Consider the following 26296-nt stretch of genomic DNA (forward strand, 5'->3'; position numbering starts at 1 on the left):
CATCTTTAAAGTCTGTTTGATGAAAATCAAATTATTCTCAAGCAGCAATTCGTAAACTTTATATTTTTTTTTTTATCATAATTGAATATATTGATAAGCCATCACCTCTGGCTAAAATACTGAAAGACAGAATAATGAATAATAATTTCAGTGCATCTATTAATTCTTGTTTGGACAGCTTACGTGCATGAGCTTCATTTTTTTCAACTTTTTACTTTTAGCATTAAGCGAAAGCGGACCTATGATGACCGTACTTGTTCAATATTAAAAACAATTAACTTTTAAGAATTTGATTTTCAACATATTTTATTCATTAACTTTTAAGTCTGCGACCTTAATTCCTTAATTTCTAAATCTGCTGGTCGTAAGCCCGGATAAAAAAGAAGGGTTATATGAACCATAAAAGCTTACATGTCGTGTGGATTCGGCCCCTATGTCATGAATGTCCTATCAAACAGGGCATTAAATAAAAGCTCGCGCCAAACAGAAAATTACAGGATATATCTCAAGAGGTAGGACTAACATTTGGGTATGCTTGAAAGGCAATTAATAATGTTGATAAACTTCTTGGAAAAAATTTCGAATCGGAAAATTTCGGAAAAGCAATTCGTCATACTCTTAAAAAGTAATTCGTATAAAATTGTATATTATTTTTTTAACAAATAATAACAAACAAAACATTACTAGTAATTTGAACTTACCATAGTTTTGTTAGCTTTTCTCCGACTTAGAAATTGTGATTGTTCCTTTGGAGACTTTAGTCTTTTTTCCTATTATGATTTTAGGGGACTCGAATAACGGCTGTTATACGGTAATAGCAATTTAGTAATACAAATATAAAATTTTCACAAGATCATAACAGTCGATGATGATTTGCATTACGTCTCACTTTGTCTAAATCAATGTTCTCTTAATATTTATGATGAATGCTGAGAGAACTGTTTGCAACATGCTTGAAGCCAAACGCTGATCGATGACATCTTTTAGTATTCTTGTACTACCCTGTAATACGCTACCCATTCAGAGATATCCGATACTAGTCTGGATAAGGAACCGTATTTGTTTACAGGATTAAAGTATCAAACTCAGTAAAACAATGAATGCTTAAATAATCAACAGCTTGTTCAGCACTTATGACAGCTGTGCAGGTATCATTTGCAAGGGAACAGATTTTCTTGTATAGAATTTCAGAATATATAATAAAACCATGATTGTTCAAACATAGAAAAAGCCATTCTTTTAAAATACTATGCGACGTTTGTGGATGCTATTGATTGTATGTTTGTTATCATGCAGTACCAGTGTCCGAAAAAAACTGTCGTACACTATGGACACAGCTTGAAAGTTGCATATCTGGGAAAGGTATTTTTAGAAATATACTAAATTTGCTGAGCGTCGGAAATTCAACATTTAATTGTCTTCAGTTTACTCATCCAATATCTAAAATGTAAGTAAAACGAGATGCAGAGTATGTGTATGTAGAAAGTAAATACGTTAACAAGACAACACTACATGTGTCTTCAAGTTGATAAACGTGTTTTTTTTTAAGCAGATGGGGTAATTGTTTAATATTATGATGCTTTATTTAAGGAATGACTGTAATATTTTTTCTGTCTATGAAGAAATAACATAAAAAAAAATTGGTGCACACTGAATAACGTGCGTAGCGGGTTATTTAACAATGTGCACCACATTTGTTATGTTATTTTGAATAGACAGAAAAAATATTACAGTCATTTCTTATAATTGTATTCTAAATTCCATTTTAAACCGTAGAAAACCATGAAAAAACGTTGATGACGTCACGGTCACATGACTAAATTATGTCTATGGGTTGATTACAAAATAACGTCAGCCAATCAGAAGACGCGTTACATCCAAAATTAAATTATTGCTTAGTAAAACAAATATAGTATTATTTTAAAGTAAACACTAATTTTATCTTATCTTTTCTTATTACACGTAATAACATGCAAGGACCGTAGCGTTTTCAAAAAGTATCAGTTAACAAACACATTCATCCAAGACTTGCCGACAAACACATACACATAGACAAATTAAGTTAATAAATCATATTGAATATTAGCATGCATCTTTAAACCTACGTGTTATTCAGACTTCCGTTAACTATTTTTTCAGATATCGAAGTGAAGCCCATACAAAATGAAACAATATCCTTTTCGTCAACACGGACGACAGACATCAAATTGTCTTCCTTGCAAACACTGGTATTTGACAAAGTTTACTTAATGGAGTCGGAGGATACAATGAACACACCGGTCTTTTTACTGCTCCTGTGCATGCGGAATATATTACTTTGCGGTGTATTTTCTTGCAGTAAGATCAAGCACTAACTTAATGTTGCTAAAGAATAACCATGAAGTCGCTCGTGGTTATGGATATAAACACGGTTCTACTGGGTCTATTGTTTCAACTGTTCAATTGAACAGGGGCGATATCTTAAGAGTAGCTGGAAAAGGGCGTGAGAGAACTCGTTGAGATAGTTGGAGTAGAATCACTGGGTTTAAATTAAACAACTATTTTTCGTGTCAAAAAAATAAAATAAGAATTTGGTTTTCTTTCTTTTGATTTTAGTGTAATTCAATCCAATGTTGACTAAGTACTGTTTTTGTCATAAAGGTCGGTATTATTGTATACATTAGTAATTTAAGTGAAAGACTAAAATTCGATCCTAAACCATTTTATGAGCTGTACCTAGTCAGGAATATGACAATTTTTGTATGTTCGTTTTTGATGTGTTTTGTCATTTGATTTTGCCATGTGATTATGGACATTCCGATTAGATTTTCCTCTGAGTTCAGTATTTTTGTGATTTTACCTTTTACATATCTATTCAATGAAGCTGTATGAATAAATGCAATTATTCGAAATCTGATAGGTGCATGCTACTAGTAACTTTCAGTTAGATACTTGTTGACACATTTCTATAATACCTGTATATATCTGTTCATTTAGTCATTGTCCATTGCAATGAGAAGTCCATCGTTGTTCGTCGACCTTCATTATTCATACCAATAGTTTTTTTTTTAACTTTGCGACTAGGAATATCCTTTGGCCTGGCATTGGAAACCCCTGCTCAATATTTCTCTGAATGGAGTTTTTCGCACTTTCAAAGCACAATGTCAACTCTTTTTATCGTTGTTATAACGACTTAACACAAACAGTTATACTTGAGGAATATAACCACACAAACTTGTCATATATATACTAACTTATATTTTAGGAATATTGAGGCGAGTTTCACTATGTTGATACCAGATACAAGAAAATAGCAATATTAATGTAATAACTTTATTCCAAATGACTATAGCATAAAACATTGAATACAGAAGAATTTACAAAAATGTAATTTTAGACATAAGAAAATATAATTCCGATTTTTGTATTTTTAATTTTATAGTTGTCTGTTTTGTTGTTTATTAGATGAGTTTTTGTCGTGTACATTTTTAAAACGATATGCCACGATATCTCAGTAGCATGGGTTCGAATCCCGGCGAGGGAAGAACAAAACTTTGCGAAAGCAAATTTACAGATCTAACATTGTTGGGTTGATGTTTAGACGAGTTGTATATACATTATGTACACAGCCATGTATCACCATCATTGCTGGTGATCCGATGGATAAATCTGATGTAGAGTTGTCATTGACTCAGACGTACTTATAAATATAATTATTTTCTGTGACTGTATCTTGCATTAATTTGTAGGATCCTTTACTATAGATAATTGAGCTGATCTGTAACAATAACATCTCCATGCCTTATATATCATGTACTGTAGTACGCCGCTAGATTAAAACTGACGAGGAAATGTAACACACGGCCACCGAAAGCTTTATTTTGTGAAGCCCAGGTGGTCGTGTGGTCTAGCGGGGCGGCTGCAGTGCAGGCGATTTGGTGTCACGATATCTCAGTAGCATGGGTTCGAATACCGCGAGGGAAGAACAAAAAATTTGCGAAAGCAAATTTACAGATCTAACATTGTTGGGTTGATGTTTAGACGAGTTGTATATACATTATGTACACAGCCATGTATCACCATCATTGCTGGTGATCCGATGGATACATCTGTTGTAGAGTTGTCACTGACTCAGACGTACTTATAAATATAATTATTTTCTGTGACTGTATCTTGCATTAATTTTTAGGATCCTTTACTATAGATAATTGAGCTGATCTGTATCAATAACATCTCCATGCCTTATATATCATGTACTGTAGTACGCCGCTAGATTAAAACTGACGAGGAAAGGTAACACACGGCCAGCGAAAGCTCTTTTTTGAGAGCCCAGGTGGTCGTGTGGTCTAGCGGGACGGCTGCAGTGACAGGCGATTTGGTGTCACGATATCTCAGTAGCATGGGTTCGAATACCGCGAGGGAAGAACAAAAAATTTGCGAAAGCAAATTTACAGATCTAACATTGCTGGGTTGATGTTTAGACGAGTTGTATATACATTATGTACACAGCCATGTATCACCATCATTGCGGGTGATCCGATGGATACATCTGTTGTAGAGTTGTCACTGACTCAGACGTACTTATAAATATAATTATTTTCTGTGACTGTATCTTGCATTAATTTGTAGGATCCTTTACTATAGATAATTGAGCTGATCTGTATCAATAACATCTCCATGCCTTATATATCATGTACTGTAGTATGCCGCTAGATTAAAACTGACGAGGAAAGGTAACACACGGCCAGCGAAAGCTCTTTTCTGAGAGCCCAGGTGGTCGTGTGGTCTAGCGGGACGGCTGCAGTGCAGGCGATTTGGTGTCACGATATCTCAGTAGCATGGGTTCGAATACCGCGAGGGAAGAACAAAAAATTTGCGAAAGCAAATTTACAGATCTAACATTGTTGGGTTGATGTTTAGACGAGTTGTATATACATTATGTACACAGCCATGTATCACCATCATTGCTGGTGATCCGATGGATACATCTGTTGTAGGGTTGTCACTGACTCAGACGTACTTATAAATATAATTATTTTCTGTGACTGTATCTTGCATTAATTTGTAGGATCCTTTACTATAGATAATTGAGCTGATCTGTATCAATAACATCTCAATGCCTTATATATCATGTACTGTAGTACGCCGCTAGATTAAAACTGACGAGGAAAGGTAACACACGGCCAGCGAAAGCTCTTTTTTGAGAGCCCAGGTGGTCGTGTGGTCTAGCGGGACGGCTGCAGTGCAGGCGATTTGGTGTCACGATATCACAGTAGCATGGGTTCGAATCCCGGCGAGGGAAGAACCAAAAATTTTCGAAAGCAAATTTACAGATCTAACATTGTTGGGTTGATGTTTAGACGAGTTATATATATATATATATATATATATATATATATATATACAACTCAACTTAGACGAGTTTTATATATATATATATATATATATATATATATATATATATATATATATATATATATATATATATATATATATACAACTCGTCTTAACATCAACCCAACAATGTTAGATCTGTACAGTTCCATTCTATCGATTTCATCCTTCCATTGGGACTCTTTAGTTATCCCGAAGAGTCCAAATGGAAGGATGAAATCGATAGAATGGATTAAAATGTGCACGTGATTTACCGTGTATAAAGGATAATTACCCTATACTGTTTTATTTTTGCGTATCATATAAGAGATATACTTCATGTAGGTGTTCATATTCAGGTTGAATAATCTATTTAACAGTTTAACAGATATGTACTTTCAACGACTAAACAAGATTATTTGAATTTGTTTTAAAGGGTTTGATTAGAGTCATGACATTTGCTTTTTTCTTAATACTTGGTTTATTCTTTAAGTTTACTTCAAACATGAGGACATGCCAGGTTAAAGACAAACACACTTAAAAACGAATGTTTAAAATTCTCCTTTTAGCTTTTGTGGTCAAATACATTGATTTTATATCTATTTTTTATCCCCTAAATGTCATTTTGTCAAAGAGAGCAAATATTGAAAATTATTTAGAGAGGTCAATTAAAGAAACAAAGAATTTATATTTGATTTTCAATCAATATTAGTTTTATGAACAAATATAATGTCATATTGGCATTTGCATACACTTCTTTTTAAATGATAAAATATTTGATTTGATTGGTTTGATTTATAAAGTAAATAATAAGTCAAAATGTGTTGTGTAACTGTATAACGTACGTTAACCTAGATGTCTTTCTTCAAATATTAATTACGACCATTAAGATGCTATATTCAACTATTTTGATGTTTTAATTTTTCAACATTTGCGACAACTTAAATGTACGAACAGTTTTTATTAATGGAGTAGTGCAGATACATTTCTGTAACTGGCATAATTCTTTTTCATAACAAACCTGTAAAGCAAAACAAGTAAATGATGTTCTATCAATGAAAAATGACATGCCAAACCACCCAATTTAAGACAATCTAGAAGTCTTATGAAGAAATTTCTGACATTATCCTCCTTAAAAAGGAAACCAACAACCAAATAACAGTCGAAACAACGCCAAGACAGATCATTGTTTTCTTAAAAAGAAAAATGTAACTAGTAATTAAAAATAAATTAGAAATATTTGAACTTAAAATGAATCTCTGGACAATGTAAATTGTTAGGTACATGTAATAACCCTATATATTAGAGGTAACAGTAGTTTACCAATATTCAATGATAGATATTAGTCAAATGAATATGTGTCTACAATTTCAATTTTTAAAGAGAAGTACTTTTAATGAGAAGTTGACCTTAGATTTTAGAGAAGATCTTTATAATTTTTAGGAATTCACATCTTATTTCCAACACTGGTTATATACCACTGAATATACCAATTCACAATATTTTTGAATGTCATCTTGTACTATCAAGAGAATGGTATGCGTTATAAAGATGTTTGATCGAACATCTAGATGACCCGTGCAGCAATACATATCTTTCTTTATAAGGATTTTTGTGAAGTTTAGGTATCCAGTAAAAAGACGGTAGGTTTCCAAAGTCATTATAATACCGAATAAGGGCGGTAAATTGGATTTGAAATTTCCTAAAATCTTTTATTTGTAAAAGATGAAGATGTATTTGTTGGTGCACAATTTGCAGTTAATTCCATTGACTTTTGCACCAAGAACTGTAATGATCTTCAACATCTACTTTATTTGGCCTTTTTAACTTATTGCATGTGGTATGTTCTGTTGACCGAACAACAACTTTTTGAACATTAATATTCGGTGTAATTAAACAGATATAGCATGTTCTTGAGGGGTATTTGCGAAAAATACCAGTCTTGAGAATGAATTTCCCTCGCCTTACGGCGCACGCAATTCAACATTCTCTCGACTGGTATTTTTCGCAAATACCCCTCCTTAACATGATATATCTGTTTAAAAGCTTTCGGGTTTTTTTTCTGTGCAGATTTTCGGGGGGAAATATGTACAATTGGTAGCATTCAAATCATTGTCTAATTCGACTTATAGAACATACATTTTTATCGTTAGAAGAAGTTGTCAACGAGTTTGAATCTTCTTTGGTCTGTACTAACATGATCTAAACCAATAACAGAAGAACTTTGGACCACTTGAAAACGTGAAATGGCTATGAAGCAAAATATTAAAAGTAACCGGGAATTCGGTCAGTACTTCGAGGGTTATATAAACCGTTAAAGACTTTTTTGAACTCCTTCACTAAATTAGTCTGTTTATCTTATAAAATAGTAGGAGGAGAAACGCAAACACTCGATTTTACAATTTAAACATTTTTTTAATTGAGATACAACGTCGTATGTTGAAGTTAAAACGTAAATGCAACTGCATATAAATACGTGTTAATAACGACAATGAAAATGAAATGTGTTAAAAGAAAGGTGCTGTGCATTTGGTCTTTTATGTTTTAAGTAAATCTTAATCCTTATTATAAACGGTATACATTTCACTATTCATTTTCAGAAGATGTATCTGTTCTTGGCCAGAGAACAAAGGGTTTCTGTAGTGCATTTTTATAAGACAATAAATGCCAATTTTAAAAATTGCACCTGATTTTGAATTCAGATTTGACAGTACAGTGTTCTACTAATACGAACTGGTTTATAGAGATTGGAGATTCAGTCGATGAAACCTTACTATAAAAGTGATATTATCACATAACATCAAATTCGTTATAGCTTTATCATCATCTCTCTAATGGTTCGCTTCGTCAATTGTCTTGCTGTGGTTTGTTGTTTGCTTTCGGTAATATCATACTGGAAAATGCGTCTAAATTTAGGTTGAAGAAAATAAAAAGAGAAAGAAAGGGATATGGTTTACTCAATTGTGACAATAAAATATGACACAAAATACTCAAAAAAAGTTCAAGTGTCAACATACAATAAACTAAATTAAGGTAACAGTAGTATACCGGTGTTCAACAATCCTTCAGAAAAGACAATCGTCTATATGATATTCCCCACTTTAAATCGTTCCGAGTCTAAAGGGTTGTAAACCGTTTTAACAAAGACTACCAAAGATATAACTATCAACACAGAATTCCCTGAATGACCAAATCAAACACAGTAAGATATAACTGATGGCAACCTCAACAAGGTTTCTGGTTTGTCATCTGATATATAAAACAAACTTTTAAAAGATACAAGGCTTATAATTGTGTGCGCCTGGTGGCTCATGTACACTACGAAAGACTCATCAGTGATGTTTTAATCAAACCAGTTAATTTGTCAAATACAGACATATTCGTACGATATAAAATCTTTAGTGTCTTTACGTACAAATTAAAGATTTGTTAACAGTTAAAAAGTAAACTATTATCATGAGTCCATTCAACCTATATCTTGTACTGGTTTGTAGATTTCTATTTTAGGCTTCATTTCCTAAATTAGCAAAGGTTATCTTGTTAACACTAAGCAAAGCATTTGGTTAGTTTTAATTATATTGGATACATTACTTAATAACCATATACATGTACATGTATTAACATGTTCACGTCGCACCTCTAACTCGCAAACTTGTAAAAATGTTCTTTTTGACGTTTGCAGTGACCCGTGCGGCATGTTATACAAACAACCTGTTTTGTACTATTTTTGCAATTTAAAATGATGTGTCCTCACGAATTATTTTCATTCCAGTGGTTTTTCATCGTAAATTTCCCTTATATGACGTAAAACAATTAATTTCAGTTTCAGGATTATAACCTATGACTAACAAAGTTACATGTTAAGCATTGTCATGATAAATCATATGCACACTATTAACACATGGATGGTGGCAGTCGAGAAAGTGATTGAGTGGCACACTATCAACACATGGATGGTGGCAGCCGAGCAAGTGGATAAGTGGCACACTATCAACACATGGATGGTGGCAGTCGAGAAAGTGATTAAGTTGCACACTATTAACACATGGATGGTCGCAGGCGAGAAAGTGATTTAGTGGCAACCTATCAATACATGGATAGTGGCAGCCTTCTATAATGCTGGGCTATAGGGCTATCAATCCAGATTCAATTTTCCTCAAATTTTTCATATGGCGCATTAGCTTATCGATAAAATCGGTGACTTGTAATTCCAATATAGGCCATCTTCTGACATCAGACTAAGACTTCTCTTGAACTGAATGTTAATGTGCGTATTGTTTTGTGTTTACTTTTCTACATTGGCTAGAGGTTTAAGGGGGAGGTTGAGATCTCATAAACATGTTTAACCCCGCCGCATTTTTGCGCCTGTCCCATGTCAGGAGCCTCTGGCCTTTGTTAGTCTTGTATTATTTTTAACTTTAGTTTCTTGTGTATAATTTGGAGTTTTGTATGGCGTTCATTATCACTGAAATGATATATATATTTATTTAGGGGCCAGTTGAAGGACACCTCCAGGTGCGGGAATGTCTCACTACATTGAAGACCTATTGGCGACCTTCTGCTGTTGTCTGTTATATGGTCGGGTTGTTGACTCTTTGGCACATTCCCCATTTCCATTCTCAATTTTATTTGAAGTGTTTTGAAGCTACTCGAGAATGATGACAAATGCTAAAACAAATCTATTTTTGTAGCTACATCTTCATGCAAAAACTCAAAGAGTGAAAATATTTCATATGATTATTTATGTGAGATGTGATTTTATTAGATAACTAAGTCCTGTAGATGACTGTAAAACCACATATATGTAATTAGTCTGAAACATATAAAGACTGATGATTTTGTACTTAAAGTGCCAGTAAATAATACCAGACCAATTTGTTCAATAAACGTTTTTGTACATTATAGAATACCGTGTCATTTACGACCAGTTTAGGTAAAGCAAATAAATAACATATTATATTGGTCAAATATTTTGGATATCACTTTCAACTCAATCCACCCCCTGGACTAACTTTTAAATTAATGTTTACAAAGTACTATGGATATTACCAAATATAAATGTAGTTTGAGGTCAGATGATGTATTTCTTTTTGCACAAAAAAGAAAAATATTAGCCCTTGTGGTTTATTTTGGCGCCAAATATAATGCCACAAATATAAAAATATGTTTTTTTTATACTTAGACCTATTATTTATCAATTATCCAGATAACAATCTCAGTGTCAGGTTTAGTCAATACTAATTCTGTAACAAGTTGCTTTAGTATTAAGTCATAGTTTTGATATCACATGTTCATTTAATATCTTTATATATAAGTTTCGAATTTCGATTTGATTAATTTTAATAGATTTTAATGTAAAGATTGAAGGGCGTGTACACGGATTAAATGTTTAAATTCTGTTGAATATCTATTTTTGATATACAATATTTTCACACGCCACTTTAAAAACATGTTAAGACAGAAGATAACAAAAATTATAAGGTTTTATCTTCATCAATTTAGTGAAAGCAACCGTACCAGACATAAACTTAGAAAAATTAAAACACAATAAAAAAGCAAAAAAAGCAAATCAAATGATATCACCGTAAACAGATATACTAAAAACGATAAACTTTCAATAATTTCGAAAATCGAAAAAGAAATGTCTTCGTGAAATGACCTCTGTCCTGTCTTGAATGTAGACATTGAAGGTCAATAACTCGATAAAACTATACACACAGAACAAAGGCTATATTTAGTTATGGTGATCACGCTGTCCTATGCACAAAATAGTCATGACTATTTCAGGAATATGTTCTTTTTATAGATACATGTATTCACAGATACTTTAATATATGCAATTTTATATACAAATAATTAAGAACAAGAAAGTGTTTTACTTTTAAGTCAGTTTCAAATCCAATACGTTATCATGCATCTATGAGAGATATCCATTCATCCGTTTAGATAGCAACTCGTTTGCACATTTGGTTTACACTAGTGTTCAAAATGTCTAGTATCATTTATGCCAATTTTTAAGTGTACAATTACTCCAATCTGGGATAATACTAGTGCTGTCGGAACGAGAATTTCCAAATTAAGTGAAAATAATCGTACTTGCTCTCATTAATTGAAAGGTTTTTGGGCAATTTTTGTAAAAGTCTAATAAAAACTACTTTATATAATAGTATTTACATTTCAACATGATCCCTCCACTTCGTTTTCTCAATTCTGTAGTTATTTTAACCACAAAACACGTCAAACCTAAATGTGGACTATATATAACAGGTCTTATCAGTATCGTTGTTTAGAATTTTGAGTTTTATCAAAGTGTCCTCAAATACCTCGTAAATTTTTTGAATAAAATATGAATATCAATGAAATCTGAAGCCTGTCAGGTTTGTATACATTTATAAAAACGTATCAAACCCAACAATACTTTGGATGATATGACTATCAGTGTTCTTGAAGGTCGACATTTTGCATTAATATTTAAACCTTTTATATATTTACACATAAGTTATTATGATAGATTAATTTGATGTGATAGAATTATATCTCTCGGTGCATCTTGTGCATAGGACGATGTATGAGGCGTGATCACTATAACTAAACATACCCTTTGTTCTGTTATAGAATGAACTCATTCTGTGTGTATGGTTTTGCAGTTATTGACCTTCAAGTGTATGCTTCTATTGGTATTTATAACGTTGTTCTTAATTCTGAACCATTTACTTCCAGAACAATTGATTAATTGTCGATAAGGACACCTTAAAAATAATCAACAAAGTTATTTGCATTTAATAAGTATAGTGGAAGGGAAAATGTTAACTACTAAATTTAAATATGTATATTTTCTTATGTAAACTAAATCAGAGCTCATTTCTAATCAAAATAAGTAACAGATTGAATATTAACTTTATATAAGTGTTAAAACACTTCAGCCCCAGTTATAGTTGGAGATGGCTTTGTAAGTAAATCCTACTGTGCCATGCATTTTGACTAAGAAATGTCTCTACCAAAAGTGTCTACCGAGGTTAAGAAGTATGCTTTTCCTTCCATCCGACTGTAAAACCCTTTGTTAGTGCGGACCGGGCCTTCCTATGGCTGTGAGGTATAAATTACATATTCAGCCACTTCCGGTTTGAAAGGGAACATTAAAACGCATGCCTCGTCCTACATGTTAGGTGTAGATATTGACATGCTCTTAAAATGTCCATATGACTTTAGAGCATCTTGAGGAGTCCTTATATGGGGCCTGCTCCAAGGCCAAACGTCTGCCCCTATTTAACATACCCTCATTTTCCAGTGGAAGTCCAAAAGTCCCAATTCCTTCCTATCTTGAAACATGTACCTAAAAACATAGATAAATGCATTTATTGTAATCTATTTCTCGTCCTAAAAATGTGTGAAATATTTGCCATGGTAATTAAGCAAGCGACACTCAATTAATCAAAGTTGGTTTTAACATCAAATGTCCTACATGTGAAAAATCGTTGTGAAGTTTGTCGAAAAATCACATATGGAAATAGCTGACTGAAGAAGGAGCGATAAAAGAGCCAAGTTTAGTTTTGATAATTGAATATAGAGAAAAACTATAAATAATCTTTTATTCGAAACAAATTACAATGAACATTTCTTAGAAATCATAAAAGTTATGTAAATTTATTTCAACCGAACATTTGATAAGATCTCCAAATATATATATATATTGTGAAGAAATTTAAAAAAGAAGTCATAAATGTAATGGTATACACGTATGGTTTATAACGAGATGATAAATACTACCAGACAGAAAGGAACCGCTTCAAGTTTTTAATATAACGATTTTTGTCTTCTTTCTTTTTTATGTTTGTTATTGTTTTGTTTCTGTCACTTTAATTCATAATCTTTTATACATTCCAGCTAAATTTGCATTGTGTATATATGAGGAGCCGTACACATCTCTTGTCGCTGTATATATAAAATATGAAAACGTACAACAGCTTTTTACCTGTCCAGTTAGTGCGTTTACAATTTATCAAGATACTTGACTTTTTTAATGAAATAAATTTGTTATTTTTTTGCGGAAATCTGTTTAAAATTGATACGATATATCAAAGTTTGCGCTTCGTATCACAATCGATTTCTTTGGTTGGTGGTTTCTGCTTACAAAGAAGCTCATAGACTAAGATTTTATTTTAATTTCAGTCGTAGATTAAGTACGTTAACACGTACGGCTATGTTCCATATTATGTTGAAGCCCAATCCTTAACTCATTTTCTGGTTGATGTTTGATTACAAAATGCAGACAGTCGATGGCACCTTATTATTAGGAATTTTAGTCCTCAATGCTCATCAACTTCGTACTATATTTGGCCTTTTTAACTTTTTTGGATTCGAGCGCACTGATGAGTCTTTTGTAGACGAAACGCGCGTCTCGCATAAATACCAAATTTAAGCCTGGTATCTATGATGAGTTTCTTTATTATAAGTTGGTTTGTTTCGTTCCAGAACACCTTCGCCTTGTTTTTTTTTTAAAGTATCTGTTCCCATGAAATTATCTTGTAAGATGAAAGATGTTACATGTCTAGCTTGTTCATCTACCTGTTCAATTTAAATGTACATGTAACATACATGTAATAATGAAACCAAATGCCACCAATGGGGCTACAACGCAACGAGAACATAGTGCATTTAAATGGAAGGATTGTCTAAAGCCCTTCATAGGACAACTTTGATAAACAGGCCAAGATGTATCATTGAATGGCTTATGACCATTCTATTATTCTTTCGAAAGTAACCCCCCTTGGTGCCGAACTCTTTATTTATTTATTTATTTACGTTGAACAATCATGCTTATAGTCATCTGTGTGGTGTTAGTCATTTACATTTTTCTTTTTTTTTATATTGTCATTTGTATAGTGGTCCTTGGGGTCTTCTTATTTTTTCTTTTTTTTTCTTTTTATAAATAAAGCTATGAGTAATATATTGACTTTTAATTAGTATTATAGTCCCGAATTCGCATGCACAATTGGTTTGAGTTTACAACTGATTGTATAAAACTGCATGCATGAAGACATTTTAAAGTCACTGATGGAGAATCATAATGTAGGGACGATGAATGCCTGTTCAAATTGCATTTGAAGAAATTACATAACATATATCATTTCTTTATTCAAAATGACTTTTAACATGTGAAATCACTATATTAAATCATTCTTTTAATCCTTTTGCCCTTCTGTGGCATATATACATGATGATATTGCACATTTTCTTTACATCTTATGATTTCATTTGCACCTGAATTACAATCATGAATAGTTCCAAACTGCTCTTTTGAAAAAAGTGAATAGAAGAAGATTTCTGCATTTAATTAATACCAATGGTATTCATCCGCCAAAAATTTAATAGACAAGTGCGGAGAAAAATGTACACTGTAGTGAAAAGGTTTGTGGTTTTACACAATACATCGGAGAGATTTATTCTTTCCGTGGGTATCATTACTTTGTTCATTATAGATATGCAAATTTGATGGTTTCGTCAAGAATTTTGTGAATTAAAGTTTTTGAAGACCCATTCATTAAAAAATGCACCTTTACTTGTGGTTTACAAAACAATTTAAGTATAAAAACACAAAAACAACAAGTATTGACCTTGAATTCATTGCATGCCGAAGGCTACCATTTTTTGTACTGTATATAATTTGCTGGTAATGTTTTAAATTTTAAAGACCATAATATGATAATATAACACAAAAAGGCTGTGTTTCTGCTTTCTGTTAACGATGTAAACACTTTTTTTCACAACCCTAAATAGTTGAGGCTGAAGGTAAACAAGTTAACAATGCATGCCATTGAAAAACTAAAGTTGTTTTTGTTGGCCATATATGTACCAACATTTGATACTAATTTTTTACTAGGAAGGTAAGACTCGCTTGTTTGAAGAGGGAGTGTACGTATATATGTACATATCAAATGTCAGACTGGTATGCACCTATATTATCAATTGGCTGTCTACTCTCCAACTGAATAGTCAGCTATAAGGTTAAAGCCTTTATAATGATAACATCTGATATATACTAACTATAACGAATGCAATAGTCCGAGAAAACAACAACATGAGGCTCTAAAGAGTCTGTGTCGCTCATCTTGATCAATAAACTCATCAAAGATTATATGTGCATCCTCAACAATGAGCTCTCCTCAACATTGTGGTATAGAATATTATTCACGACTAAAATATCTGTGTTGTTGATAATTTTTTAAATGTACAGGTCCCTCTTACTTCTATAGATTTTGCCTAAAACCAAAATGAATGAAATTATTTTAGAGCATTGATTCCATATATTTTGTTGACCTTGAGGGGCAGCTTAGTTTTTCTATTTACAGTTCAAATTTTTCTAATATTAACGATACAAATGTTATTCAAACGTTGGAAACCAAAAATGACCAAGAGTAAGATCAACTCCAGACTAAGAAGTAGGACATCAGAATTTCGTCTAACTTGTAGTTGGTGTAACTGACATAGAAGGCAAAAAACAATTGTTGGAAGTCGAGACTAGATTTTAGAAAAATAATTTTAAACAAATTTTAAAGTGCATGGTACATTTTGAAAGTACATTTGTTCGAATGCCGTCAGTTTTGAAACTACATCAAATACAGAAGAGATTTATCAAAGTAACTATTTTGCTACTACTCATGTAAATTTAAACTTTGACCAGTTATTAAAAACCCGTACTTTGATGATTCATGCTTAATTATCCTCCCATTTCTTACATGATACTCAAATATAGATTTCACGGAGGTTTACGATATTTTATAATAATACGTATGTTATTCGCCTACACAAGGGGTCTTAATATTAACTTTTAATTGTGATATACGAATCACATTAAAGATTTTGTCATGAATGATTAAACGCATTAATGTACTATGAAATTAAATCAAAATGAGGCATGCACATACAATTTTTCATTCGTTTTTACATTCTATATATGGCAATAAGGCTATCTTGAAGGAACTTATGGATGTGTATTTTCGGCCGATCCACCGAAAGACTGAATGAAATCCGAGACACTTTTATTTTGTCAAGCTTGAAATATGGAAGCAGATTTTACATATAAATAATTCCTTTAACATAATCCTTACTAAAAGTTATTCCCTTACTACTTTATTTTCAAGTCACAGTAAAGATCGTATTAATGATCATGAAATAGTTTGTATTTGCAGCGTCAACAAATGACTTTATCACTATGTAAATTACCGGTATTTTGTTTTCAAGACGACCAATGGAATTCAAACTTGCACTCAACTTCGAAATTCTTTTGTAATTGTCACATTCATGGAAAACAATCTAAGTGAACTACCTCTTTCAATTTATTATCTGACATCTTGAAGATCCAGAAAGGCATTTATATTTTGGTTAATATGAAATACATGACTTTGATCAGCCCATTGTTATTCTCGCTGATATTGCTGGTCACATGACTTTGATCAGTCCATTGTTATTCTCGCTGATATTGCTGGTCACATGACTTTGATCGGTCCATTGTTATTCTCGCTGATATCGCTGGTCACATGACTTTGCTCAGCCCATTGTTATTCTCGCTTATATCGCTGGTCACATGACTTTGCTCAGCCCATTGTTATTCTCGCTGATCAATATGGCTGGTCACATGACTTTGCTCAGGCCATTGTTATTCTCGCTGACTATCGCTGGTCACATGACTTTGCTCAGCCCATTGTTATTCTCGCTGATATGGCTGGTCACATGACTTTGCTCAGCCCATTGTTATTCTCGCTGATATCGCTGGTCACATGTCTTTGATCAGCCCATTGTTATTCTCGCTGATATCGCTGGTCATTGATGTTTATTATATTCTAACGACAACATTACTTGTACCGATCTCCTCCAACTCAGACTGAATGAAGTGCATTTATTTGACCACTGTTTAATAGTGTCTTTTTACTATATCCGTCGTAGTAGGACCTTACTGCGTTATTCTTGTAATAAATGAATGTTGAGATCCACATAATTGTACTAAATGAAAGTTGAGATCCACATAATTATCCACATATTGACGCACCTGTCTCTAGTCAGGAAACTCGTCAGTGATTGTCATATGTCATTCTTCATTATTTGAAGAATTTAGAGAATAGAAAGGTTTTACGGTTTCTGTTTAATTTATTCAAAAATGGTTTAAATTGTACACTTTACATATTTTAAAAACATGCATCTATAGTAAAAGAATACGCGTTATTAGGTTGTTTTGTGGTTTGTTTGCTGTTCTATTTTCCCATGCTTATTTGCATACAGCACAGCAATTCCTTTCTATTGTTTATTGATTGCAGATCTAGAAATTTATATATTGTAACTGATAAGGTATTTGATTGAGTTTTTTTTTTTCCATATAACATGTATATAAGAATCCGTTTAGCCTTCCGATGGACCTGAGACCACCCCCGATTTTTTGGTGGGCTTGTGTTGCTCAGTCTACAGTTTTCTTTGTGTTATTCTGTGTCCTTTTGTCTGTGTTTTGTTCATTTTCGTTTTTTGGCATTGCATTGTCAATTTGTTTTCGATAATTTGAGTATGTCTTTTTTGGTAACTTTTGCCTCTCCTTTTAATAGATAAATAAAATAATAAAGAAAAATTGGCTGAAGAAACAAATCTTAGATTATCAACGGCAACGGCACGTAATGGTCAAAGTTGTGACTGAGTGCGGAAATAGGAAGATAGATTGCTAGATCTCTTTTCCTCAAACAAATTATTTGTAAATATTCTTGTTTTATTTCCTTATTTCTATTAATTTTTGGAATTCTCGTAGTCACAGTTGTAGATTATTTCAATGTTATTTTAGGTAATTTCCATACTGAGATGCACATTAAATTATTATAATTCATCTCTTGGTGGTTTTAATTGGTAAACCTATCCAAATTCTAAAGCTTTTCGGTATATTAGATGTCATCATTCACATTTATCTGATCTTAAAAGGCAACTCAACCTCATACAAAGATACTTCAAAGAAAAAGTCATGTAATTGAACGAACATTTTCTATACATATTATGCAGTTTTAAAAAGCAATCATTTTTCTTAAAGCTTTTATAAAAAAAAAAGTGCATTTTCGCAGTTTAATGGTTTCTTTTGAGCTGAAACCTGCATGTAAATCAGCTGAGAAATTTTATTACGAAATTAAAATATGAAAAATGACATTAAAAGTTCAAGTTTATATCCCATTTGTTTGAGAATTGTTGAAGCAGTTTTAATAGTACCCATCCTTTTGATATAGTATCAATAGTCATTAATTGGAGAAGTATCATGTGAAAAGTCCGAGATAGATTAATGGTGTTCCAGCAGAGAAGGAACGTATATATACTTGGGAATACACATATAAGTTATTTATAAATAGAGAATGTGTACATGGGACACATATGATGTCCCCGCTTGTATTATAAAATAAAAAAGGGTCATAACTCAAGAACAGTAAAAGTGACGCCACCCAAAACTCAAAATTGATCTAAATTTTGTGGCAATATACATTTCGTTTTAGTTTCATAATTTTTGGTTCGAAGGAAATTAAAGCTAGAGAACGGAAGCGGAAAATTCAACATTTTTTCAATTTGTAAAAGGGCACAACTTTAGAACGGTAAACGTAACGTCACTCAATTGATAAGTGTTTTGTTGTAATAAGCATCGTGTACTAGTTTCATAAAATTTGGTTGAGACAAAACTAAACCTGGAGGTATGTTGATACAGTATCGAATCTTTGTTCAGTATCTACTTCGGCCAATTATTACATCTGATGACCGGTTATACCCCAGGGGTCATTTTAAAAAAGAGGAAATGCGAACAGAAAAAACGCATCAAAATACATCACAGAACACAAAACTCATCACCTATAGCTAAAATCCAGAGATCTTCACTTTATAGATCCACCTGACGTCTTGATGAATGCAAGCAATTCCGTTTCGACTATGCATTCGATAATTCAATATAATGTTCAAAATATTAAAGATATGAGATAAATATAGTTGTAGAGGAGGAGAATCTGCATACATTTCCGGAGCACCTGAGATCATCCCAGATATTTGGACGTAATCGTACATTTTCGGAGCACCCGAGATCATCCCAGATATTTGGACGTAATCATACATTTCCGGAGCACCTGAGATCATCCCAGATATTTGGACGTAATCGTACATTTCCGGAGCACCTGAGATCATCCCAGATATTTGGACATAATCGTACATTTCCGGAGCACCTGAGATCATCCCAGATATTTGGACGTAATCGTGTTGCTTAATCTTCAGTTTTCTACGTATTGTTTTGCAGACTGTTGATATTTTTTTATCGTTTTTATTTTCTAGTTGTGTACAGTCTTTCTTACTTTTCTTTTTGTATTCAAAGTTTCAACAGCAGCTACTTTAAATCAAAATAAATGTACAAGACAATGTAGGTAATTTATGAATATAGTTTAATTTTGTATTTATATATTAAACACGTTAACACATAACAAGTATAACAAATAATTAATTAAGGCAATATACAAATGATATACATAATAATGTACAAAATCTACAAATATCTGTTAAAATGTAAATATGTGCTTATGGGTATTATAAAAAATGGACGAATATTTTATAAAATGCATATTCCTAACATAAAACCACAATTAGTAGACACATTGAGTAGTTATAAATTGTGTTTCAAAATTCATCTGAATTTGACATGTGAAGTATGATATCTTAACGAATGGACTGTTTATATTTATCTTGGAAAATGATATTCAATGTGCAAAATATATATTTTTCTAGCTTGACAGAATGAAAAAGGTGACATGATTTCATTAAAGAAATAAAAATGTAGAAAATATATAATGTATGAAAAAATATCAATTAAAAACTGGTTTGCATAGTAAGGTGATATTTTAACAGATAAGCTGTCACTTAAAATCTACTACAAAATATTTTATATTGAGACCCGCTCAAAATGTCCTAACAATATCAACATTGGTATACTAGCCAATCACTGAAGGCAAGAAGTTGTTCGAAAAAACCCTAGGAATTCAAATGTTACGTTGTCGAAAATAATCGAAACCGTAGATTCTACCTTAGTAATTCAAATTGAAACATTCGGTTAAGTTACCAACAGTTACTCTATAGCTTATCTATCAACTAAAAGCTTAGCAGCTAATACTTATCCATCAAGGATTGTGTCCAAAAAAATAATGTCTAGCGAAGTGATTACTGGAGTGTCTACCTAACCTAATGTACTGTAGGAAGCACATTCCTAATCACTTTCACTATATGTTAAGCCTAGGTCATTCCCAACCTCTTCACACTATGTTAAGAGTCCAGGATATATTCATTCCCATTAATTTCAAACCTTTTAATAAATACATCCATTATTACAGATTTTATCTGATATTAACAATTATCCGAAATATTAAAAAAACAAAACAAATGCGTTTTTTTAAATGGAAATATGAAATATATGGATGGTTATACGATATGTTTTGTGTACATATAGCGTGATAATGCAACACAATAATCTTCAATACAACTTTATAATTTGTGTCACAGTTGAAATGAGACTAGAAAATATCATGAAAACTACTGACAATGACAACCAGACATTTCAACAAAGTTATTCGATGTTTTCGAGCACTATACATTTAAATGGGTTACAATTAATACAAATTGTATTAGTCAATCATGTGAAATAACTGTCAATATCATTTGGCACCTGATCGGGTTGTACAAGTCAATCATATCACAGCAAGGCGTAACAACATTCTCAAACGAAAGCTGTCCGTCGTTACATCATGTAGGCACACTACCGATTCCGAAAGTTCTCACATCATATAGTCACACTACCGATTCCAAAAGTTCTCACATCATATAGTCACACTACCGATTCCGAAAGTTCTCACATACTTCATCTCATTCTTCCTCGGCGTGCTTCGTTCTTTGAACAGCTGTTGAATTTGAGATGTGTTCAAGGAGCTGTAAACAAAAGAATTCTTTTGTCTGCTTTTATAAGGACGATTTTTATTTGTTAGGATTTCATTTTTTCAAAGTCTTCTTTTTATCAGTTAAGTCCTTTTTCGCTGAATCTGTAGACCTTTTGGGCAGGATTTTATCTTTCGTTTTGTTAACAATGCGTTTGATAGAGGAGCCTGTTTTTTCTTTCTCCTGTGACTGTGCAGTTTCTTGTTCTTGAGAATCCTGTTCTGTTACAGTTGCTAATTTTGTTGGGGATTCTGGTTTGATCTTATTCCCGCCAATTTTACTTCTAAATGATTTAACTTTCCCGTCAGTTTTATCACTATCTGCAGGTGCATCAGCATACACTAGTTTGGCGGCAGATCGAGCGGGTAATCGTAAGCTTCCATGTCGTGTCAAAGTAGAGGGGGCTGGAGTCGATTTAGTGGAGGATGCAGGTGATTTTCTTACTGACGTAGGCGTAGTTCTTCCCGAGGCTACAGATGTTGTACGTGGAGGAGGTGTTGGTGCTGGAGATGTCGTGCCATCCAATCTTGCTATTGATGAAGCCGTTGCAGACATGAATCCACTTCGACCTGATGATGACTTAGATGACGCTGACGATGGTCTAGACCCTGCTGAACTAGTAGTTTCAGAAGAATCTCCCATCGATGGTCTTATTTTCTTCGGCAGCCGCAGAGACTGAGTTCGATTAAAGCCTGATGGATGTGAAGTAGTGGCAATAGGCCCTTTTGTCTTTGCTGTTAAATTTGACACACGCGGTGTTGTTGGTCGAGAACCTGGATGAGGTGTGGTTGATCGAGACACTGGAAGATGTGGTGTAGTTGATCGAGCTGGTGGATGTGGTGTGGTTGATCGAGATGTCGGTGTACTCCCAACACCTGTTGATGATCGTTTATTGGGTGTTTTGTTCCCGACTTTGGTGCTAGTCTCTGATACTGCAGAGGTAATACTAGTATTTGAATCAGTCTTTGTTCGATTGAGATTCGATGAACGTGACGGAGTTGTACTTTTCCTTTTATTTGTATCAACAGGTGTTGTACTATTACGATCTACTCTCTTTGTACTACTTGTTGTGCCACGCATGTAACTTGGAACTGATTTTTTCTTCACTGATAAGTTGTAAGACTTTTCGGCTGTTGCAAGAGGCGCCTGTGATTTTTTACCTGTAGCAGATCGAGGACTTTCAACAGACGGTGCTGGCGACCCTACTCTTAATGTTGCCTCAAGGTCCATATTTTCACTCCATGCATCCTCTTTAAAAGTTCCATGCCCACTGTCGGGTGATGCAACAGAATATTCCATTGATGAATCAAGTGAGGAATCTTTGTCTATATTTGCTGTAGTTGTTGCCGCCACCTGCTCAGTCCATGATTCCGTTCGTTGTTTTCGGATTTTTTGTTCTGTATGTTTATGACCACGTGCTACTACTATTTCTTGTGAAGGTGGTCTTAAACTTTCTATTAAGTTGGTCTTCTCATTCTGATCAGGCTTCATGTTATTAAGTATTTTGCGAGACAAAGTTGGTGTGAATTCAGACTCTAATGTACTACTCATTGATGTCCTTTGTGAAACAGTTCCCGACATAGTTTCAAATCCTTCATCTCTTGCACTGTCGCTACTACTAGCATAACTACATCTCGATCCTATATCATTAATAATAATCCCTGTTCTCGGACTTGTTGACATATTAGTTTCATTAAGATCGTTAAAGTTTTTGTTTCTTGGAGATGTTGGCCCTTCGTTTTCTTGAACGTTGTCATAGAAACTTCGTCGGTTTTTCCTTTTCCATTTCCATTTTTCCATCATAGAAGCTGGTGATTGATCAAAATCACTCGGTTTAGATTCATGATTTGTAACTGCATATTGAATTTCTGAACCTTCAACCAGACTAACGGCTCTTCTATTGTTTCGAGGTGGAACAAAAGGTTGGTTGAAGTCTTTTGATATTGGTTTTTGAATGTCATCTTTATCAAGTAAGTCTTGACTTTTGCTTGTCGAGTTTTTACGATTCTGTACAGGCGATTCATTATCACTAAACGGTGTATCACAGCGTAATGTTTCGGTAGAAGTACTTGTCGATTTAATTGATGACCGACTGTCGCTTTTCGGACTATCACTTTTAGTACTAGACGGTCGTTTCGGAGATGACGCACCGTCAGGTGGAATTTCGCTGTCACTATCACTACTTGCAATATATACACCATGTCGACGACAGTCTGATCCAAGACGACCGACACTACCTCGAAACGATTTCTGTTGCGAAAGTGATATATCACCATTGACAACAGTCCCATTTTGATTACTGGCCTTCCTAGCAACTGATTCGTCATATGATTTTGATCTGCTCATGCCATTTTTCAAGTCTCGTAATGCCTGATCTACCTCTTCCTTGTGAACATCACTTTTACAACGAATATTTCCACCGGAAGAAGCCGGTCTATCCTTATCACCAAAACGTTTGTGAATAAATTTTCGTTTTGCTGCTAATTTTATAGCAGCTTTGCTCATGTTTGATTTTTGAGCTGGTGATGATGAATCAGACTCACTATTTTCTTTAAATGGCGACCGTGGTGGTATTGGAGGAGGAGGTGAATATTCCCTCTCAGTCGATGAACTCTGTGCAGTTACTACAGTAGTATGAGAATGAGACGATCCGGGCTCCTCTTCAGTGCGGATTTGACGCAATGCTGCGTGTACATCGCCGTAATCTAATTGTGATCGTTGTTTGCGTTGTTTTCGTTTAACATGAAGAGTTTCTTCAAACTTTGGATCTGATTTCGGTATATCTATACAAGAATCGTCCTGAGTAGTCATTTGGTGTTGATGTTTTTGTTGTTTCTCTCTATCTTCAATTGTTTTAAGCACTTTGTCTATATCAGATTTACCAAGATCACTCTTCCATCGATGATTTATTTGTTTCCGAACAGAAACCGATACCCTCGGATCATTAGCGTTGGTATCATGTGATTGCCCAACTGTAGTTTTATCGACTTTTTCTAACGTTTTTTGTAGCTCTTTAGGATCTAAAGTATGACTAACACGACGTTCCATTTCTTCACGTGAATTCTTTGCTGGTGTGTCAAACATTTTTTTACTCGGAGACTGAAGCCTCGACTTTTCGTCTATTGTTTGTAAATCTGATGGTAAGCCACTTCTCCATCTTTGTCTTGTTTCGTCAGATGGAGAACTGTCGCTTACTTGATGATCACGAATAGGTGTAGTTGGTGTCGTGTCTGGTGAATTAGTTGGTTTTCTTGGGAACTTTCTTCTTAATCTTTCAATTAAATTATCACTTTCACTTGAATTATTTGCATCTACAGAACTGTCTTGTTCTACAATTGGTTTTTCCGTTTCACGCTTGTCATTCATACTTTTCACTCTACGTATAGACGAACTTTGATAGTCTACAGTAAATTCCGCGGATTTTGGTCGTTCTAATAAAGGTGTTTTAGAACGAGCTGGACGACTAGGAATAGAATCATTCAAGTTACTATCAACAGCAGGAGAAGGTGCCCTTTCTCTATCACCATAAACGTCAATAACACTTCGTTTTGCTGTCCTATCTTTACGTTTAATGCGTAAACTCGGATATCGTTCAAATGGTGGTTCTGATGCCCTGCTGTCGGATTGAGATAGAATATCAAGCAACGTGTCATGTGAACCTTGTAAAACACGTTTTCTATCTGTTTCCATAGCATCTTCCAAACTACTGCATGTACTTTCTGAATCAGCATTATCGTCGGAATCGGGTTTTCGGCGTCTCGTGCTTCGTCTTCCATAACCTTGACGAACAAAACCAGATTTTGCGTCAGCACTTGTAATGTTTTCATTAGAATCCAAATTTACTTTTTTGACTCTGGTAACAGAGAAACTGCTTTCTCCAGATCTTCTACTCGCAAATCCGCTTCTTACATCAGCTAGCAGTAGATCAACTATGTTTTCAGATCCATGATCTATTTTTTGTTCAGGAGGAACTTCTATTTCATCTGAAAGTAAATAAAAACTGTTCAAATCCGGACTTTCTTTTACCTTGTAATAATGGCTTACTACATTAAAATGTTACATACTTTCACCTTTTAATATTCAAATATAAAAAAATGTTTTGTAGCATGGGATTCTCTCTTAATCATGTAAATATGTGAAAAAATTTGGTATTTGTTCTATGACATTGTTTGTACTTGCACATACTTTAAGAAAAAATATTATTGCATATCTTCCAGTTTAACCAATGAAACGTCTTTATTAGACTGCATAACCAGAAGGGAAGCACTTTATATAATTTTTATTTCGTAAGTTATAATTATTATTATCTAGTATTTTAAGTGATTTTTTTGCATGCTAGTGTACAATTTGATGTTTCAGAATCTTATGCATTAATTCTGGGTACTTTTCCAAAAGTGTACTGACTACTCGGTAAGGGCTTTGCTCATTGTTGAAGGTTATACGTTGACCTATAGTTGTTAATTTATGTGTCATTTGGTCTCTTGTGGAGAGTTGTTTCATTGGCAATCATATCACATCTTCTTTTTTTAAACTCAATTAGTTCGAGTATCTGTTATCATATCAAGGTATACATCAGGTGTAACTTAATCATTTGTTTATCTTAACATTTAATCGTCAAACATACCTTGCAATTGTTTCTTTCTCTCAATTTCTTGTAGTCTCTGTCGTTCCTTTTGCTTTTCTTCAACTTTTTTCCTATGGTCATTTTCCTAGAAAAATCATTGAACATAAATCAGGACTTAAATTCAATTTCTGTGAAATAGTTTTATGTAGTATTGTTAAATTCAAATGAGTTTTAATACTTTTAATACTTTTAAAATAAAGAAGATAATGTTGAGTTATTTTTTGAATGGTTTGGTATTGCATGTTATGTGTGCATCTTCTGTTATTGCACTGTTTCAGATGACAACAGAAAGTTAGACTTTCACAAAAATGTAGTCAACATATCCATATAGTCATAGAACAGTTTATA

At 33.5% G+C, this 26296-nt stretch overlaps 1 protein-coding gene and 1 pseudogene across 2 annotated transcripts in view; one reads left to right on the plus strand and one right to left on the minus strand.

Annotated features, from left to right (window-relative positions):
* The first annotated feature begins 1249 nt into the window (after positions 1–1249).
* Positions 1250–2589, plus strand: LOC143042968 (complement C1q tumor necrosis factor-related protein 4-like; annotated as a pseudogene).
* Positions 2590–19770: 17181 nt separating this feature from the next.
* The window catches only part of LOC143085163 (uncharacterized), a 52937-nt gene continuing 46411 nt past the window's right edge, over positions 19771–26296 (minus strand). For both annotated transcript variants that reach the window (XM_076261367.1, XM_076261368.1), the window contains 2 exons: positions 25949–26033; positions 19771–25307 (listed from right to left, as the gene is read on the minus strand). In XM_076261367.1, the coding sequence (XP_076117482.1) occupies positions 21379–25307; positions 25949–26033 (4014 nt within the window). In that variant the 3' untranslated portion in view covers positions 19771–21378. The remainder of the gene's footprint in view (positions 25308–25948; positions 26034–26296) is intronic.

The sequence above is a fragment of the Mytilus galloprovincialis genome, chromosome 8 (assembly GCF_965363235.1).
Source record: "Mytilus galloprovincialis chromosome 8, xbMytGall1.hap1.1, whole genome shotgun sequence".
NCBI lineage: Eukaryota > Metazoa > Mollusca > Bivalvia > Mytilida > Mytilidae > Mytilus > Mytilus galloprovincialis.